Source organism: Pituophis catenifer, unplaced genomic scaffold, assembly GCF_029215685.1.
Source record: "Pituophis catenifer annectens isolate HBS135680 unplaced genomic scaffold, rPitCat1.0.hap2 SCAF_2, whole genome shotgun sequence".
NCBI classification, from domain to species: Eukaryota; Metazoa; Chordata; class Lepidosauria; order Squamata; family Colubridae; genus Pituophis; species Pituophis catenifer.
This window is the reverse complement of record NW_027256882.1, coordinates 182,288,263-182,309,461: the sequence shown is the minus strand read 5'-3', so window position 1 is coordinate 182,309,461 and position 21,199 is coordinate 182,288,263. Positions and strand designations below refer to the sequence as shown.

At 42.3% G+C, this 21,199-nt stretch overlaps 1 protein-coding gene across 2 annotated transcripts in view; it reads right to left on the bottom strand.

Moving 5' to 3' along the window:
- Positions 1-21,199, bottom strand: part of RAB3D (RAB3D, member RAS oncogene family) — a 51,845-nt gene that overhangs the window by 19,688 nt on the left and 10,958 nt on the right. Inside the window, exons 2-3 of one of the 2 annotated variants that reach the window (XM_070935275.1) lie at positions 3,947-4,048; positions 2,029-2,256 (exon numbers count right to left, since the gene is read on the bottom strand). In XM_070935275.1, the coding sequence (XP_070791376.1) occupies positions 2,029-2,256 (228 nt within the window). In that variant the 5' untranslated portion in view covers positions 3,947-4,048. The remainder of the gene's footprint in view (positions 1-2,028; positions 2,257-3,946; positions 4,049-21,199) is intronic. The other variant, XM_070935274.1, reaches the window with a different exon arrangement.

Sequence of the window (21,199 nt, the reverse complement as noted above, 5' to 3'; positions counted from 1 at the left end):
TGTTGGATTGTTCAAATCTTTCAAGATCTTTTTGGATCCTGAGCTTGTCTTCTCGGGTGTTGGCTATTCCTGCCACTTAATGGATTATAAGACGCTCCGGATTATAAGACGCACCTAGCTTTTTGGGAGGAAAAAAAGAAAAAAAAATCTGCCTCTGCCTCCCAGCAATTTGCCTCCTTGCAGCAAACAGCAAACAGCTTGGTCTGCTTCAGCACAGCCTTATTTAGCATGAGCAGCTGATTGGCGGTTGGATTGGCCTCCCGGAATAACACCTATCAGTTATTTCAGACTGCGGGGATCACTGCCGCCTATTGCCACCTCCGCGCACCCCATTTTTGGCCTCCGTACAGTCCCATTTTCGGCCTGTTCCAGGTGGCAGGGATAGGTGGCAGCGGCGGCAATCCCCGCCGCCTGGAACAGGCTGAAAACAGGGTGCACAGAGGCCGAAAACGAGATGCATGGAGGCCGAAAATGGGGCACACAGAGGTGGAGATAGGCAGCAGTGGTGATGGGTGGCAACAGCGGCGATGGGTAGTGGCGATCCCTGCAGCCTGGAACAGCTGATAGGCAGTATTCCGGGAGGCAGATCCAACCGCCAATCAGCTGCTCATGCTAAATCAGGCTGTGCTGAAGCTGATCAGGCTGTTTGCTGCAAAGAGGCAAATTGCTGGGAGGCAGTGGCCAGCTGGGGGGGCGGGGGCGGCAGCGGGGGTGTGTGTGGCTTCGCAATATTCGCTGTATAAGACGCACAGACATTTCTACCCACTTTTGGGAGGAGGGGAAAGTGCATCTTATACACCGAAAAATACGGTAATCTGGAAATTTGATAAATTCCCCTCATCCCTCATCTAAGTCATTTATGAAGATATTGAAGAGTACTGGTCTTAAGAGGGAACCTTGTGGTCAATGGTGCAATTCAATTTTTTTTACTACCGATTCTATGGGCGTGGTGTGGCTTTGTGGGCGTGGCAGGGAAAGGATACTGCAAAATCTCCATTTCCACCCCACTCCAGGGGAAGGATACTGCAAAATCTCCATTCCCATCCTACTCCAGGGGAAGGATACTGCAAAATCCCCATTCCCTCCCCACTCTGGGGCCAGCCAGAGGTGGTATTTGCCAGTTCTCTGAACTACTCAAAATTTGCGCTACTGGTTCTCCAGAAACTGTCAGAACCTGCTGAATTTCACCCCTGCTTGTGGTACTCCACTGCTTACTTCCCTCCATGTAGTACCATTAAAAACTACTCATTGAGTATGGTTTGTCAGCCAGCTACAAATCCATCTGATGGTGATGTTGTCTATTCCACATTTTTCTAGCTTACCAAGAAGTCGGTTGTAGACTACTGTGTCGAATGCTTTACTGAAATCTAAGTAATGCTATATCCAAAGCATTTCTCTGGTCTATAAATGAGAAGACATCAGAGAAGGCAGGTCAGTGATCAATTAATGCGCAATTTAGAATTTCTAGTACAGAAATTCATGCAGGCTTATTCCTGCTTCCCTGCAATCAAAGGCTGATTCTAAATCAATAAAAGCAACATCCTGGGAAGGAGAACAGAGGATTCCAATTGCTTTGGATATATTTTCTTCAGTTTCAGTTCTTAGGAAATCTCCCTCACTGCTGAAACATGCATGTTCGCCCATAATTGATATGTCATGAATCAGCCAGAGCACAGAACATAATTTTATACTAAATGAGTACTATACTCTCCCTTTTCATGCAAGGGGAAAAATTCTTAAGGATGCTGAAATGTAAGGGGATATGTAATGATTATATCAATGCAACCCCTCCCAAAAGCTCAGAAAGGCAGCAGGTAACTAGAACACTGTCTCCTTTAATTAAGAATGCATGTTTTCATTATCTCTACTACCCCTTCTCTCTCTTAAGATTTAACCAAAGAAAGCCATGTATGCCCATTTGCAGTCCTTGAATTACTCAGGCACAGACTGGTTGCCTGATCTAGAGCTCTACCAACTTTTGTTTTCAGTTCCTATACTCTGCTTCCCATGAACAGTAAAATATCTTACCCAAATCTGCAGTTTGACTCTTTTTTCATTCCTGTAGACAGTCTTCACCTTGAAATCGATGCCAACAGTACTAACAAAGTCTGAAGTAAAGGAATCATCAGCGTATCGGAAGAGAAACGATGTCTTGCCTACGCTGCTGTTGCCAATGATCAAAAGCTTGAACATGTAATCAAAGTTTTGGTCAGCAGCATCCTTGGGCATCTGTCGGGTGTCGTTTGCGGAGGCCATCTAAGGGAGGGAAATGGATATCTCTAGTGAAGCTCGAGGCCAGAGAAGAATGCTAATGCTCATTCTAGAACTTGCAAACAGAAGCCATATTCAGACATGATATCCAAGATAAGCAAGACAGAGACACAGATGTGCTTACCTACCTCACCCACATCCTCTCTTGCCTTTCTTGTTGGCAGGGGATGTCTTAAAAGAAAAAGTACGCCTGTTAGCATCATAGTGCTTCCTTTGATAGGAATCCCTGCATAAGGATCAATTCCAAGATTTATAATCCCATTCAACTCAATGGTGTACATACATTTTTTTTTCTCATTTAGATCTAAAACTGTGCATGACAAAAGTCTTCATTGCTCAACACATACTGTGATTGTCACTTAACATGAGACAGCTCAAAAGATCAAAATTTAGTGGAATTACAATAGAATAGAATAACAGAGTTGGAAGGGACCTTGGAGGTCTTGTAGTCCAATCCCCTGCTTAGGCAGGAAACCCTATACCACTTCAGACAAATGGTTATCCAATTCTCAGCTTTCAGTCCCAGTTTCTTCTAAGATAACTATCTTGGTTTGAGACATCTTGGTTGAATCATCATCTCTCAGATTTTAAAGTCAGCAGACTCACTTATAGTATTTCAAGGTTTAAAATGCTTATCCTGGAGCAGCATACACTTGGATTTGTCTCACAGCCCTATGACAACTACACATGTTGGATAGTGAATTCCAGTACAGTAGTCGGTAGCAGCAGATAACAATTGTAAATAAAGCAAGAAGATATCTTTGGTAATAATCAAACAGCTTCATTTGCACAATCAACTCTGGGCTTTCTGCCATGATATCTAACTAGAGAATATATCCACACATGCAGAGCATTTAATTATCCCTGATCCACAATGTCACATTATCTTTATTCAGCTATTTTGGATGATTATTCAGTACCCAAAGTAAGGTTAGGGGTTTGGAAAGATGGCAAATTTATTAGTGCATGTTGATTTTACTAACTAGCTGCTTTTAAAGAATTTCTATCATTAAATATGAAATATCTCACCAACATCTCCTATAACTGACTCCCCCACCTCTGGTGATCACAGAAAAAGATGAGTGAGGTCTATTTATCAGACAAAAGCCTAGAAAAGCACCAGGCCCAGACAATTCCTTCTTGCTAGAAAGTTTGTGCTGATCAATTGGCTCTTCACTCACTTTAATAAATCACTGGAGATGTGTTCCTTCTTGCTTCAAACACTCTACTATCATCCCAGTGTCTAAGAAACTCTCCATCAAGGAGCTGAACAACTATAGACTGGTTGCTCTGACATCCATAGTTACGAAAATCTTCGAAAGGTTAATGCTGGCCCATCTGAAAACCATTAGAAATCCCCTATTAGACCCCTTGTAATTTGCCTACTGAGCAAATAGATCAGCAGGTGATGCTGTTAACATAGCACTGCACTACATCTTATAACATCTTGAATCTCTAAGGACCTATGCAAAGGCCCTTTTTGTAGATTTCAGCTCAGCATTCAATTTTATCATTCCAGATATTCTTCTCACTAAACTGACTCAGCTAGCTGTGCATGACTACACTTGTAAGTGGATTATAAACTGTTTAACAGACAGCAAGCAGCAGGTGATGCTAGGCAAAATCACAGCAGATAGCTGTACAATTAGCACAGGTGCCCCCCTCTCTCCATTACCTTTTTCTCTCTACACCAATGTCTGCATCTCAAAGGATCCCTCTGTTAAAGTATTGAAGTTTGCAGATGATACAATAGGTCTCATTTGAGATGATGATGAATCTGCATGTAGATGGAGAGTTAAATAATTTTCCCTGTGGTACAGTCGGAACAATCTTGAACTGAACACACTCAAAACTGTAGAGATGGTAGTAGATTTTTGGAGAAGCCCTCCTATTCTACCACCTCTTATAATACTAGACAACATGGTATCAACAGTAGAGACCTTCAAGTTTCTAGGTTCTATAAGGACTTAAAATGGACACCTAACAAAAAAAAGTCATAAAAAAGCACAACAAAGACTGTTCTTCATGCACCAACTCAGAAAGCTCAGGAATTATTGAGTCTGTCATTTGTACCTCTATAACTGTCTGGTTTGGCACAGCAACCAAACAAGACAGACACAGACTCCAACGGATAGTTAGGACTGCAGAAAAAAGAATTGCAACCAGCCTTTCTTCCACTGAAGATCTGTATACTGAACAAGCCACAAGGAGCGCTGTGAAAATATCTACAGACCCCTCACGTCCTGGACATAAACTGTTTCAATTCCTTCCTTCAATATACAAGATAAGATGTTAATTATGTTCGAGGATCGTGCCCAATAACTCCATAGACAGGTTCTTGTTAAATCAATTACTGTTTATTAATCATACATCTTATCGTTACAGGTACAAGTCTGGAACTGGAGCAGGGCCGCATGGCTGACCCTTAAGTACCCCTGGGGCGTGGCTAAGGTAAGGAGGGGTTATTGGGCTAGGGTGGACCTTGGGGACTGGCTTGTCCAGCCCCCCTGCTTCTAGCTCTGGATCAGAGGCAAGGCATTTATTCGTGACAAAACCCCCTCTAAATGCCTGGCCGAGATATTTTTGTGTGGTGTGTACCTGAGGTGTCCTTTTCAGTAGAACGCCTAATTTTGATGTGAGATACGTGTGCTGTTTATTTTGCAATGGTTTTGTTAGAATGTCTGCTGTTTGCTCTTCCGTGTCACAGTGTATAACCTTCACAAATCCTATGTTCGCGAACTGCCTAACGTGCTTGTACTTTATGTCGATATGCCTCGACCTTTGACCCACCGCTTCGGCCTTAGATATTTCCATGGCAGCTTTATTGTCCTCGTGCATGATGATGGGGTAGTTTGGCTCGGCCCATATGTCAGCGAGCAGGTCATCAAACCAGACCAGGTTGTTGGCGGCTTTGGACAAGCAGATATATTCGGCCTCCGTGGTGGATGTGGCTACTAAGTCTTGCTTGCCTGTATACCAATGAACTGGGCTGTTGTTTAGAAAAAATATGTAACCCAAAGTGCTCCTTCTGCACTTTACGTCCCCAGCCCAGTCAGCGTCAGCATAGCACGTGAGTGTGGGTGTTGTGGCGTTCTCGGGCTCTAATGACAGGCAAGCCTCGGGAGTTTGCTTTAGATACCTTAATACCCTTTTGATGGCCTCCCAGTGGTACACAGTGGGCTTACCCACGTCTTGACAGCAAGTTAACTGGCAGAGCGATGTCTGGCCTGGTCCAGTTTGCAATGTATAGAAGGGAGCCTATGGTGGATCTGTATAATGTGTTGTCTTTGAACGCCTCAGCCTCATTATACATGTCCTTCAAGAAATCTGGTTGCATTGGCGTTTCACACCCCTTGGCGCTTGTCATGTTGCATTTATGTATTAGTTCCAAGATTTTATCCTTCTGTGACAGTTGAAAACCCTTGTTTTCGTGATCTGCACCCCCAAGTATTTGTCTACCTTGCCCAATACCTTTAGTGTAAAATGTTTTCCCAGCTCATTGGCGAAGTTATTACATTTGCTGGCTTGATCACCGATATACAATATATCGTCTACGTATATCAAAACATATTCGAGGGAGTTGTCTGACTTCTTGGTGAAGAAGCAGTTGTCGGCTGAAGTGGCTGAGAATCCCATGGATTTCAATGTCTTGGATAGGCACTCATACCAACGTTTCCCTGATTGTTTGAGTCCGTACAAGCTTCGGTTTAAAATCCAGGTTTCTCCCTTTTTGGTGCTTTGGCTGGGTGGCGCTCTCACATATATCTCCTTGTCGAGCTCAGCGTGCAGGTAAGCGGTTTGCACGTCGAATTGGTGCACTTCTAACCCTAGCAGTGATGCGATTACGAGTGCACACTTCACGCTCTCGGCCCTGACTGTGGGGGAGTACGTTTCCGTGTAGTCATCAGGGTATTTCTGGGCGAACCCCTGTGCCACCAGTCTTGCTTTGTAGAGCGCCTTGTTTCCCTCTAGTGTTTTAACCTTGTAGACCCACCTAGTGCCTATGGTTGTCTTTCCTGTTGGGACTTCAGAGGGAGTGTATACGTTTAGTTCCCTCAGGCTGTCCATTTCCCTTTCCATGGCTTGTTCCCATTTCTCTCTTTCCTCATCCAGTAACCCCAGTACGTCCTCATATGTGTTGGGGGTTAGTTGGTTAGTGTGTAGGGATAGTATGTAGTCCCCTAACCTTTCTGGCCTTTTGCCCCTGTTTGCCCTGACTGGTCTGCCAGGAGGTGTCTCTGTGTCATGCATGTACCTAGCTTCTCTCTCAGTGAGTGAGTCTACTTTAATGTGTGGGTGGTTTTCCTTCCATCCCTTCACTGGTATTTCCTGTCCCTTGGGTTTGTTCTTTCCCTGTTCAGTGCCCCTTCCTGCTTGGTGTTTTATTTCCCTTTGATTATCCCCTGGTCCGTCCTCGTTAAGGGACACCTCGTTGAGGTGTATTTTGGACCAGTTAGCGTTTTCGTGAAAAACAGCTGTTCGTGATATTACGAAATTGTTGCTGTTGTCTATGAACCTGTATCCCTTCGTCCCCGGTTCATAGCCCATGAACCTCAGCCTCCTGGATACCCTGTCCCCCTTACGCCTGAGTTGCTTGGGGATGTGCACATCTGCTGTGACCCCGAATATGTGTAAGTGTGACACCTGTGGTTTCCTTTGGTACATTAATTCGTATGGAGTTTTATTCAGTACGCTGGACCATAGTCTATTTAGGGTATAATTCGAATAAATGAGTGCTTCGGACCAGAAATGCTGCCCTAGGCCAGCATCATCCAGCGCGCACCTCATCATGGTCTGTAGCGTTCCGTTTTTTCGTTCTGCCACGCCATTTTGAAAGGCGGAAAATGGAGAAGTCGTGTAATGGACCATCCCGCGTGCTTTTAGCCATCGCGAGAAGTCGCTTGATAAGAATTCAGACCCTCGATCTGTCATTATTTGCCTGATTTTGGTGTTGTGCTGTGTCTCTACCCTCGCATAGAATTCCTTAAATTTTTGGAATACCTCATTTTTGTGTTTTAGGGTGTACACGAAGCCATAGCGGCTGAAGTCATCCACTATGGTCAGGAAGTACCTTTTCCTGTACTTGATGGAGGGCCTTAGTGGCCCCACTAGGTCCATATGTACAAGTTGAAATATCGAATTAGTTGTGCGTACTGACTTCTTGGGTCTTGGTTTGGTTTTTAATTTGGAGCCCTTACAAATAGAACACTCGAGATAGTTCTCACAATCCTTTATTTTTATACCTTCAGAACATTCCAACATTTTCTGCACTACGGGAAAACTAATGTGTCCTAGTTTTCTGTGTAATAGGTGGGCACAGTTGTCATGCATCGGTTTTCCTATCGCTGGTTTCTCCTTCCTGGGTGCCCCCTGTTCACTGGGTTCATCGGTGGTGTGTGTGTGCTTAACCCCCTCTACTTCCTTACTTGCGTTGCCTGTGCTATTGGGTCTAACCCCTCGGTGATTGTTTACTTCTGGCTGTTTGTCCTTGGTTGGGTGGAAGAATGGTAGTTCCCCACTGACTACTACTTTCCCTATCCTTTTACCCCCTCTGGTTACCTGTGCCTTTCCTTCTTTGAAAATCACCTCGACATTGTTATCCTTGCTCAGTTTTAGGGTGGCAAGGATATTATATGGTATGTTTGGCACTAGGAGTACTCCCTGTACCACACCTATTCCTGGCACGTATGCGTTACCTTTGCCTGTTACTTGCACGTTATTCTGGTTAGCCACTTTCACTACAAAGCTTTCTCCTGTAAAAGAGGTTAGTAGATTGCGGTCATGTGTGGTGTGGTTTGTGGCTCCTGAGTCCAGTAGACATGTGCCTTCCTCTTTGTCCTGACCTATGTGTCGTTCTTGATCCCCTATGCCATACAGTGATCCAGTGTGGCTCTCCCTGGAACTGTCCCTGTGGTCTCTCCTGTCCCTAGGGCTAGGGGAATCCCTACGCCTGTGTCTGGTCTCTGGTGAGCGCCCGCTGGTATGTCTTGCTCTTTGCTCTGGCCTATCTCTTCTGTGTGTCCTGTCTCCTGTATTTTTAGGACAGTCCCTTTTGTAATGGTTTCTTGACCCACATATATAACCCTCTGTGTTGCTGTGGCTCCTGCCCTAGGCTCAACCTTTCTGCTAGGTCTTTGCTCCCTGCGGCTTAGGGAGCGGTCCTTTCTGATGCAATCCTCTGATATTAGTTTGCTTGTTAGTAAGTCCAGTGAGAGCCTCCCTGTCCCTAGGTTGTCTATCTGCGTAATGAAGGTGTCCCAACTGGGGTCTAGGGAATTTACTATGATACTTATCATGGTCCTCTCGCTTATGACCTCCCCCCTTTGTGTCAGCTGGGCCCTAGTATTATTTAGGGATAGTAAATGCTCGCTCATGGGTGTCCCTGCCTTGAGTTTGGTGGCATAAAATTCCCTGGACAGCCTGGTGGTGCTGGCAACGCTTTGGCAGTAAAACAATTTGTGCATTCTCTGTATTATTTCTAACGCAGTCAGGTGGTGTCTAATACTGGGGTAAATGCTGGGGGTAATGCTGGCAATGACAATACAGTAAGCTTTGTGATGAATGCAATCTAATTCAAAAGTCCAGGGTTTTTCTGGGGGGTCTGTAACCATAGATAATAGGTCTTCCTTAAGCAGGGTGGCCTGGAGTTGTTGATTCCAGTCCAGGAAATTCTCCCCATCTAGCCTCAGTTTGGGAAAGTCACTGGGCAAAGTCCCTGAATTGTAAGTTAAATTACTCACATTATGTCGCTGTCCATGGTTTCTCACGTAAGGATACTCGCAATAAGGCAGAGGAACGACTGTGGCAAGTCTGAACTGACTTGTCTCTATGTGCCTGCGTCGGTGTAGCTCTATGTCCTGTTCCGTTTCTCTTACAGGGGCGTGCTGCGCATGCGTGAGATTCATTTCTCCCCAGTCGCCGTGGAGTGAGGAGCTCGTCCATGCTGCTCCCGGGTGAAGGCCCCAATCTTCCGGATGGGCCTTCAGTTCCTCTCCGGTCGGCCTTCTCTGCTCGGGATCGTCGCGGATCATCGCCTGAAGTCTCGGGAAGCGGTGAGGATCGCCGGTGGACGCTGGGAGTCCCGTTGGGGCCGCGAATGGTCCCGGGTGGCCCGGTCTTGTGCGGATGCCGCCTGTGGGTGTCGGGCCGAGCCCCCTGCCCGCCGATGGATGTCCCCTGCCAGCGGATGGCCTCGCGGTCCACGGATCTGGTCCCGGTCATCGGTCCAGTGAGTAGTCCCATCGCCCTTGGTGTCCCGTTTTTGTGGGTAGGTCCCTTAGGGGCTCTGGGTGGTCCTGGGTCCATGCGATGGTGGCTGCCTTCCCAGGGTGGGTGTCGGTGCCGGCCCTCGTCGCGCTGGGGTCCCTTTTGCTTTTCGGCCTGGCACCGGGGTGTATGGTCGGTATTTTCTTTTCTTTTCTTTTTTTTTAATATTTTATTGTAAGAAGTTATAATAGTACAATTTTTAGCCATCCGGTTACATAGTATGGAAAAAGAAATAAATACAGATTACATATTATGCATAAATAGATAATCTTTGCAAACCAGTTACATGGTAATAAAAAAATAAATAAATAAATTAAGAAAAAAAAAATTGTGGTCTCATATCATTTTTAGTATATATATTTATAATAATCTTTAACAATGAATTAGTAAATACATAAATTATATCTTTTGCTTACCCATGTAACCTTTCCTTGCCTTATTGTATTTCCTACCATCCACAGTACATCTTCTCTTACTATTTCATTTTACTATTTCTTGTACTTGCTCTGGTCTCTTTCCTTTTTATTTCAATTTCCTCTTCTCTAACCACCCGTACCACTTATCCCATACGCTGTAATAATCTGAATCTTCTCTGTCATTGATTTCTAATGTTAGTTTATTCATCTCGGCACAATCCATTATTTTGCCGATTACTTGTTCCTTAGTTGGTATTTTTTTCTCTTTCCATTGTTGAGCGAAAGCGATTCTTGCTGCTGTTATTATATGCACTGCCAAGTATTTCTTCTTTTTTGCCATTTCCGTCTTAAGAATTCCCAGGAGAAGTATTTTAGGATCTAATTCAAAGGTTTCACCTATTATTTCTGAAAGCCAATTGCAAATCATCTTCCAATACTTTTTTGCTTGAGAGCAGGTCCACCAGCAGTGGTAAAAAGTACCTTGCTGGTGTCCACACTTCCAACATTTTGGATTTGAGTTAGGGTAAATCTTGGCAATCCTAGCTGGTGCTAGGTGCCACCTATAAATCATCTTATACTGGTTCTCCTTGTAAGTAGTTGCCTTGGTGAGTTTTATATTGTTGTTCCATATTTGATCCCATTCTTCCAGATTTATATTTTTCCCAATATTTTTGGCCCATGCTAGCATTGGGCCTTTAACCACTTCTTCCATCAGGTCATATTCCACTAAGTAATTGTACATTTTGGCTAATAATTTATTATCTGTGCCCATCCAAATTTTATCAAAATCTTTACTTCCCATTTCTATGCCGTATTGTTCTTTATCTTTTTTGTATCTTGATTTTATCTGTGTGTATGTCCACCATTCAACAAAAGTGCCTTGTTCTTTTAATTGTTCTAATGTTTTGAGGTTCCCTGCCTCATCTAGGATTTCTTTATATTTTACAGTTTTACCATGGTCCAGGACATTCGGGTAAATTATCGCCTCCATGGTTGAGAGCCAGCTGGGAATTTTGGTGTAATGTTTTCGTCTTATTTCTTCCCACGTTGACTTCAATATGTCCCTCAATTTATGTTTGTTGAAATATGTTTTGGTTTTTTTCCCCGTTTCCCATAAATAAGCATGCCAGCCCATCTGGAGATCGTGCCCTTCTAGTGTTAGGATTCTTTTGTTTGCTAATGTCGCCCATTCTTTTAACCAAACAAGAATTGCTGCTTTGTGATATGTTTCCCATATTGGTAATCCGAGCCCTCCTCTATTTTTTTTATCTTGTAAGCTCCTAATTGCTATTCTTGGTTTTTTTCCTCCCCAAATAAACTTCCTAATAGTAACATTAAGTTCACTGAAAAGTTTTTTATCTAATTTAATTGGCGCTGTTTGGAACAGGTACAACAATTTGGGTAGAATGCTCATTTTAATTGTCGCTATCCTCCCAAGGAAGGAAATTTGCAACTTCCCCCACTTCTCTAAATCTTGTTTTATGCTTTTTACCAAGGGGACATAATTGTCCTCTTTGAGGGCCAGGTATTTTGTTGAGATCCATACTCCTAAATATTTAACTTTTTTCACAATTTGGATTCCCATAGATTCCTCCAGGGCTTCTTTCTGGTTTTTCGTCATGTTTTTGGTGAGCATTTTAGTTTTAGATTTATTTAATTTGAGTCCTGCTACTTCTCCATATTTATCGAGTGTTTCCAATACTTGTATACCTGTTTCCACCGGTTCTTCCATAATTAGAACAACATCGTCCGCAAACGCTTGAACTTTATATGTTTCCTTCCTGATTTTAAGCCCTTTGATTTGTTCACTCTCTCTAATCTTCTTCAATAGCACTTCTAGTGCCAATATATACAGGAGTGGTGACATTGGGCATCCCTGTCTTACTCCTTTACTGATCTGAAATGTTTTAGTGAGTTCACCGTTTACTAAAATATTGGCCCTTTGCTTCTCATAAATTGTGTTTATTGTATTTGTAAAATTTTGTCCAAATCCCATTATGTTCAGTTGTTGCTTTATAAACTCCCAATTCAAATTGTCGAAGGCCTTCTGTGCGTCTAGAAAAACTAATGCCACCTCTTTATCCGGGTGTTCCTCGTAATATTCTATCACATCCAGAATCATCCTTGTATTATTCCTAATTTGCCTCCCTGGGAGGAATCCATTCTGATCGCTATGTATTATTTTATTAAGAATTCTTTTTAGTCTTTCCGCTAATATGTTCATATATATTTTATAGTCAATATTGAGAAGTGAAATTGGCCTATAATTCTGTATCAATTTGGTATCCGATCCTTCTTTTGGTAGGAGTGTAATATAGGCCTCTCTCCAAGATTCTGGTATTTTATTTTTCGTTAAGGCCTCATTAAAAATTTGGAGCATTCTTGGGAGTAAAATGTCCTCTAATTCTAAATTTTTGTATAATTCCCCTGGGAATCCATCCGGGCCTGGAGATTTGTTCTTCTTCAATTTGGCAATTGCAGTCTTTAACTCTGTTAATGTGATCTCTTTGTTCAACATCTCTTTTTCCTCCTCTCCGATCTGTGGCATTCCCTCCTCCAATAAATATTGTTTTACTTTCTCTTTGGGTATATCTTCTTCTTTATATAAAGACGCATAGAATTCGCGTGCTATTTCCAATTTTTCTTCTTCCTTAGTTGTGGTATGGCCTTCGGTGTCTTCTAGTTGGAGAATAATTCCTTTCTCTCTCTCTTTTTTAATTCTGTAGGATAACCACCTTCCTGGCTTATTGGCATTCTCGAAATAATATTGTTTTGTTCTCTTGATGTTATATGCTAATTTTTCTTGATCTATTATATTTAGTTTATGACGAATGTTCATCCAGTTTTCTTTTGTTATTTCATTATCAGGGTTTTGTTGCGCCTCTTTCTCTGCCTTTGCCAGTTCTTCTAGCAGTATTCTTTGAGTTTCTCTCCTCTCTTTATTTCTGTATGCTCCATATGATATCATTAGGCCTCTTAAATAGGCCTTCATCGTATCCCAGATTATCCCCCGGTCCATTGGTTCTTTTTCATTTTCTTCAAAAAAGCTTTCTAACTCCCTCTTGACTTTATCAATGTTTTTTTTGTCTCGCAAAAATTGTGTATTCATTCTCCATCTTGTGTTTTTTCTCTTATATCTACTTTTCCATCTGATTTCTAGTGGATTATGGTCAGCCCAGGTATTGGGTAAGATTTCCGCTGACACAATGTCCATACCCAAGTTCCTGCTTACCCACATCATGTCTATTCTAGACCATGATTTGTTGGGGTTAGAATAAAAAGTATATTGTCTCTTATTGGGATGTAGTGTTCGCCAGATATCTACAAGGTTTAGTTCATCCACTAAGTCAAAGAAGGTTTTTGGTAAATTTTTCCTTATTTTCTTTTGACCTCTGGGTCTTTTGTGATCTTTGTGCGCATCAGCCACTCCGTTGAAATCCCCGATAATGCAAATATTGTTGTTATCCAATCCTCTTATTATTTCTCTTGTTTTGTTATAAAACTCTTTCAAATTTTTGTTTGGGGCATAGATCGCTGCTATTAATATTGCCGAATTGCCCCTCTCAATTTCAACAATTAGTAATCTACCTTTGGGGTCTGCGTATTTCAGTTCTGTCTTCATCTCTTTTCTGATATATAGTGCCACCCCTCTCTTTTTCTTCATGGCTAAAGAGGTATAAAGATTCCCCAATTTTTTATGTTCCAAATATTTTATATGTTCTTGTTTAATGTGTACCTCCTGAAGACAGACTATGTCCGCATTTTGTATGACTAATTTGTTAAAGAAGGTTTTTCTTTTTTTATGATCGTTAAGTCCATTTACATTGATCGATAGGATTTTCCAATCGTCCATCCTTTTTGCCTTGTGTTGATTTACTTGAATTTGAGGTTAGTATTGGCTCGAACTGCTCTTTGAGGTCTTTGTTTTTTCCCTGCTTCTCTACTTTCTTTCTCTTCCTTTTCTTTCTCCTCTAGGCTCTCTTTCCCTGTCGGGACCTCTTCTTGGGATCTTCTTTGGGTGAGTTCTTCTTCTGTGATAACAGCTTCCAGCTCCTCTTTGCTACTTTGTTCGTCTTCTGACCCTCTCAGTTGGTCCAGGAATTCTTGGGCCTCCACCAGACTATTAATTTTAATTCTTCTCCCTTGCCAAGTAATCAGCATGCCCTCCGGCAAGGTCCATCTAAAAAGTATATTCCTTTTGTTCAACTGTGTGGCTAGGAATCTGTAGTCTCTTCGTTGTTCTCTTACCCTCCTCGGCACTTGCTTCAGGACAATCACCTCCTTTTCCTTATAATTAATTGGTTCTTCTTTTACCATTTTATAAAAGAGATCCTTAACTTTCTTTCGTGCGAACCTTATATGTACCTCTCTGGGTAGTTTGTTCCGTCGGGCGTAGTTCGTCTGTATTCTATACACCTCATCCAACTCTTTTATTATATCGTTTGGATCCTGTTGGAGCACCTCCGCTATTAATTCAACCATTACTTGGCCTAAGTTTTCGTCCTTGTCTTCTGTAACATTTTGAAAATGCAGATAGAAAGAGGCCTTGTCCATTTCCTTGTCCATTTCACTCATGCCCTAGTTACCTCCCGTATGGACTACTGTAATGCTCTCTACATGGGGCTCCCCTTGAAAAGCACCCGGAGGCTCCAACTGGTCCAGAACGTAGCCGCGCGGGTGATTATGGGCGCAGCTCGTTACGCCCATGTAACACCTCTCCTACGCGAGCTGCACTGGCTCCCGGTGGTCTTCCGGGTGTGATTCAAGGTGTTAGTTATCACCTTTAAAGCGCTCCATGGCTTAGGACCTGGGTACCTACGAGACCGTCTTTTGCCACCAATAGCCTCCCACCGACCAGTTCGTTCTCACAGGGAGGGACTACTCAGGGTACCGTCAGTCAAATTATGTCGACTGGTGACTCCCAGGGGGAGGGCCTTCTCTGTGGGGGCTCCAACCCTTTGGAATGAACTGCCCCCGGAGATACGGAATATCCCTGATCTCCGTGCTTTCCGCCGTGCTCTCAAGACCCTGATGTTCCAACAGGCAGGGCTAAACATACAAACATGCGAATGATTTTTTAAATGTTATCTAATTCTGGGTTTTATTTAATTGACCAAACTAAGTAACAATTTTAATTAGCAATTATATGATGTTTGTGTGTCTATATTTTTCTTGACTGTACACCGCCTTGAGTCCTACGGGAGAAAGGCGGTATAGAAATATAATAAATAAATAAATAAATAAATAAATTTCCAACTGCATAATAGATTCCTCCAGATCCCTATTCTGGGCCATTAATTTTTGATCTACTGTCTCTAAATCTTTCTCTTGTTGTTCCACCTTAGATTCTATTTTTTGTATTCTCTGTTCGTTCTTTAAAATGGCTTGTTGTATGTCGCCCATTTTCTGATCAATGCCTTGTATGTCTATTTTCATTTCCTGGTGATTATTAGACATTTTCTCTTGCATTAAGAGCATTGTCTCTTGAATCATTGCTAGTGATGCCTGCATCGCTTGCATTGTTGGAATCACTGATGCTTTCTCAATTTTTGGTAGCCCTTCCATCGATTTTGGGGTTGCAGGGGACGACATTATAATTGTGGGACTTGAAACGCTAGAGATTACTTTCTTTCCTGTTTTTGCCACAGTGGATGCAAAACTTGTCATCTCCCTGAGCACTTTCGCCTGTTCTTTGACTATCCTTTCTATATTCCTCCAAACCGTCATCCACTAATTAACTTCCCTTGCTTAGTTTAACAGTTCTAAAGGAATTTACAAGACAAGTAGAAATGGTATAATCGACCTTTTCTCCACTATGCTGCCCACTACTTAACTTTGTTGACTAATCCCGATCAATAAGCACTTAATTAATTGATGTTATAAATTAAATCACTATTTTATAAAATTGATTCTTAATAGTATTAAACACAATAATCAATCAATAATCACTCTATACGCACAACAATAAATAAGTAAGTAAGTAATAGATATATAAATAAGTAGATAATTAAATAGATATATATATAAATGGGAATATAGATAAGTAAGTAAATAGAAAATAGTAGGTTCTAATATGTCTATACAGGTATTTAAATAAATTAATTAGCTATATTATATTACTACTTTTAATACTTTAAATATATAGGTGCTTTAAATAGATTTAAATACTTATATAAATATTTCAAGTACTTTAAATGTGAAGAGAAAAAAAAAGAAGAATAAATATGTATATATTATAGTTTTAAACTATTTTTGAAGTAATGACAATATATATTAATATAGATTTAAATTCAGGTCTTCTTAGTCCCTTCGAGTACCACACTTATTAGAGTCTATGCAGGAAAGTACATTAATTTAATATCACCCTTCTGCTTCTCGCTTCTTCAAAGTCTCCTTGTAAAAATAAGTTTAATTATTCCGTTGTTCTCTTCCTGGTGTTCCTTCTTTCCTCTCTAGCTCTTCGTTGTTCTTCTCGTTGGTATCAAGTATGGTTGCACTTCCGGTCCTAAGTTTCCGGTCGTTCTCCTCTCCAGTCAGCAGAATCTCTTCCCCACGTCCTCAGCGCTCGATCTATGCAGCAAATTAAATCCAAAAAGGTAGTGCCGCTGGTCCGCTTGCCGATCTTTCCTCCTCCTTCTTGCCAGCCTGTCTGCGATCTTTTTAGCTGTCAATCCTCCTCCTTCTTTCAATCGCCGCTTTTTTCCACTCAGACCCGGCTGGCGAGGCTTTATCTTCCGATCTCAAGCGCGCTCTGAAGAAAGTGGTCACTGGTGCACTCGCCTCTCTTTCCCGGAATTTTTGCTTCCTCTCTTGTTGGTTATCGTGACTTCAGGTCTGCCATTAAGAGGCAGACGCGCCCCGTTAGCTTGACAGTGGGAATCGGTCGCGCCGGGTGGGTTTGTGCTCCACCACTCAGCTCACCGAAGCCCCACTAATGTCCGCGAAGCCCTCCAGGCTTCCACGCCTCGAACGGTCCCCAAAACGTTGCGTTAAGTGGCAGTGGGAGAGAGCGATCACTCTCACCACGCCATGACACCTCGAGTCACCAACCGGAAGTCGTGGTCCGGCGGATGGCCTCGCGGTCCACGGATCTGGTCCCGGTCGTCGGTCCGGTGAGTAGTCCCATCGCCCTTGGTGTCCCGTTTTTGTGGGTAGGTCCCTTAGGGGCTCTGGGTGGTCCTGGGTCCACGCGATGGTGGCTGCCTTCCCAGGGTGGGTGTCGGTGCCGGCCCTCGTCGCGCTGGGGTCCCTTTTGCTTTTCGGCCTGGCACCGGGGTGTATGGTCGGTATTTTCACCTTGTCCCCTAGGGCCGCGGCGATTAGCTCGATGGCTTTATTGACCTCGGGCTCGGTAGGCGAGTCTGTAGGTTTGGGTTTTGGGCTTTTGTGTTTTTTGTAGTATTTTTGGTCGGTAGTTTTTGAGTAGGCCCCGATTCCCGCCATGGGGTTTAAATCTCGGGAGTCTATTGGTGGATGGTCGGCCATCTTTGATGACGCCGTCTTCCAAGATGGCTGCCGTGAAAAGGGCGCGAAGTCTCCTTCGGCCTTTGCGGTGGGTTTTTGGTGGGGGAAATCTTCCCTTACCGGGTCTCCTTCGCTGTAATCGGATTCGTCCTCCTCTTCCTCACTCGCTGCTTCGCAGCCTTTGATCAGGCTTCAGAGTTCCGCGATGAGGTCGTTGTTGCTTTGCGACGAATCTATCAGCTCGAGGAGTTTTCCTTTTAGGTTGTGCATCTCTTCCTTTGAGGTTTCGTGTTTCGTCCACCCCTCGTTGCTCCTGGCCGGGGTGGATGGGTGGTGGAGTAGGCCGCTCTTCTCGGGTGCCTCTCCTTGCGTGGTTTCGGGTTGGGCAGGTCGTTCTGCCATCCTCTTGGTGAATGCTCTGGTATTCACCCTGTCTGTCGTGGTTCCTTGCATGCTGTGGAGTATCAGGATTGGGCTATCGAACCATCCTCTGCTACCATATTGTTAATTATGTTCGAGGATCGTGCCCAATAACTCCATAGACAGGTTCTTGTTAAATCAATTACTGTTTATTAATCATACATCTTATCGTTACAGGTACAAGTCTGGAACTGGAGCAGGGCCGCATGGCTGACCCTTAAGTACCCCTGGGGCGTGGCTAAGGTAAGGAGGGGTTATTGGGCTAGGGTGGACCTTGGGGACTGGCTTGTCCAGCCCCCCTGCTTCTAGCTCTGGATCAGAGGCAAGGCATTTATTCGTGACATAAGATTATAGGGTATTGCATGTTAAAACAACTGTACACAAGGACAGTTTTTTCCCCCGCATACAATCATTCTGCTAAATAACTAATTCCCACTACATTATCTTGTGCCCTAGGATGTCAAACCATGTAGTAGGGCTGTATTACTATTATCCTTTTCATCTTTCCTATTCCCTATTCCCTCAGCATCTTATGACTATAACTTTGTTGTTTTTATCTTATGATTTATGTTGATTGCTTTTATTTAATATCCCATTATGATTTATGTTGATTGCTTATTTAATATCCTATGTCTATTACTGAGTATTGTATCTTATGATTTATGATGATTGTATTTTATGCTTATGATTCATGCCTTTTCATTTGCTTATATGTACACTGAGAGCTTATGCACAGGAGACAAATTCCTTGTGTTTTCAATCACACTTGGACAATAAAGAATTCTACATAATTAAAGAGAAATACATAATACTTCGAGAGGAGAGAGTTTTGTCTGACCCTTAGCTAATTTCCAAGAGAAATGCAACAACTGAGAGCCAGTTTGGTTCTCGTGGTTAAGTCACCAGGCTAGAAATAAATAAATTGGGATTTCAAGTTCTGCCCCAGTCATGAACGCTGGCTGGGTGACTTTTGGCCGGACACTCTCTGGGTTGTTCTGATGGGTAAAGTAAGAGAAGGAAGGTGTGTTGGAATGTTCACTGCCTTGAGTTATTTGTGAAAATAATAAAAGTGGGATATAAATAAATAAATGAATAAATAAAATTACCTGCACTGCACATTTTACAGAGATTATCTAATTTTAAAAGACTTGACATAGATCTGATCAAGGACAACCTGCTGTCCCAAGGAATTACACTGAATATCTAAAAGGTTTGCTTTTTATTCTTTAGAATTGAAAGTACTGCAAAAAAAGGAGAGGAATATCACATATTGGAGTAGGTAGAACAATAAAGATGTCAAACATGCTGTTTTATTGAAAGAATGCCATTTGATCAATTAAAAAAAAAGTTTAGTCAGCTAAGATGCGGAGGTGTAAAATTGTCAAGAAAAAAACACTTTCTTCACATTCACCTTAAAACCAAACTAAGTTTACAGTAAGGATTCGACACACTGTACTCACTTTGAAGCCTGCCAATTTGATTTTTTCCTTTAATTAAAATGTTCTTCTTGAACTGTTAACCATACTGTGCATTTTAAACCATGAATCTTGACTTTTAATAAAGAATACATTTTATACATCAGCAGAATATTTACAATGAGTAATAGTGCCCATATATAAATGTATCCTCAAATGAGCAAACCTATTGCATCAGCCACTGATGTAAGAGAAGCTTCTCTTCGTTTCTTCACAATCAAAAGCAGTGCAGAAAGCCAAGAGGAAGGACTCCAACGGCAGTTCCATTCTTCAACTAAATCTGGAATCCCGCCCCAGGTTATGCTAAAAATAAAGAAAGCATCTAGGAGGAGTCAGTGATTTTGTTCTATCTGCTTGGAAATAAATGGATGCCAGGCTAGGTCATCCTGTCTTGGCACATCCTAGTTAGCAAACATTAGCATGATTTTGAAAATTCAATTAAAAGAAGTTACCGCCCCTTGACAATACTCACTGATCCCAAGAAGATAAGGATGACTTGCTGTGCAGGTGTCACTGAAGAGATATGTCTAAGAAAGGAAACAGATACACACACACACACACACACACACACACACACACACCAGCATTGTCTCATTCTCTTGAAGCAATCATTGATGGATGGCAACCATTCATTTTTACTGCAAATAACCAAGCTGAGCTTGCCCATCATGATAACTTCTACATTATGAATGATGAGGCAACTATAGTCATGCTGGAAAGGCCTATCTCAGGAAGGCATTTGCTCTACCAATGGTGACTTTAGTGAAGAAAATAAACCTGTTTTTGGGATCCCAAAGTGCAGTGTGAGAGACAGGTTCTATTTTCTGCCCACTGCCCCAAACTGAGGGGGGTGGATTTGGAGGGGAGAGCAAGAATGGTACAAGTGAAGCCATTTAAAAAAAGACAAGCCTTTATTAGACATCCAAACCACTTCTTAGGGGAAACCCATTAGCCAACTTGGGAGAAGAGGAAAGGATATTTTTGCCAAAAACTAAGTACCCCTCTTCATTTCTAAAATTATCACTAGCAAGATGCTTATTAATATATGTAGCCCAGGCAACCAGAACAAAAAGCTTGAGAACTGCTTTGAATTCTTGTCTAGATGCCTAGATTTTAAAGGCTCTTTAATATATACTTTGGCCTTGGAGGCTTCCTTGTGAGGGAGGGTACAATCTCCACTCCAATCACTCCCTTGCAGTAGCATCTGGATTGCCCTCAGGGATAACACTGCATTTTTGCACACTTGTGCTTTTCTCTTGGACCCTAAACCATGTTAATGGCACCAAAAATACATGTACAGATTAGGTGAAACCTAGTTTAATAGTAAATGTAAGAAGAATATTGGAGTCCTAGTGGACAAACAACTAAATATGAGCCAGCAATGTGCTGCAGCAGCCAAAAAAACCAAATGAAATCCTAGGCTGCATTAACAAAGAGATACAATCAAGATCAAGTGAGGTACTAATATTGCTCTATAAAGCCTTAGTAAGACGACACCTAGAATACTGCATCCAGTTTTGGTCACCACCCTATAAAAAAGATGTTCAGACTCTAGAAAGAGTGCAGAGAAGAGCAACCAAGATGATTAGGGGACTGGAGGCTAAAACATATGATGAATAGTTGCAGGAACTGGACATGGCTAGTCTAGGGAAGAGAAGGACCAGTCAGTCAGAACAGAACAGAACAGAATTCTTTATTAGCCAAGTGTGATTGGACACAAAAGGAATTTGTCTTGGTGCATATGCTCTCAGTGTACATAAAAGAAAAGATACATTCGTCAAGAATCATAAGGTACAACACTTAATGATAATCATAGGGTAGAAATAAGCAATCAAATCATATTAGGATTTGTCAATATAAATCGTAAGGATACCAGCAACTAGGTTG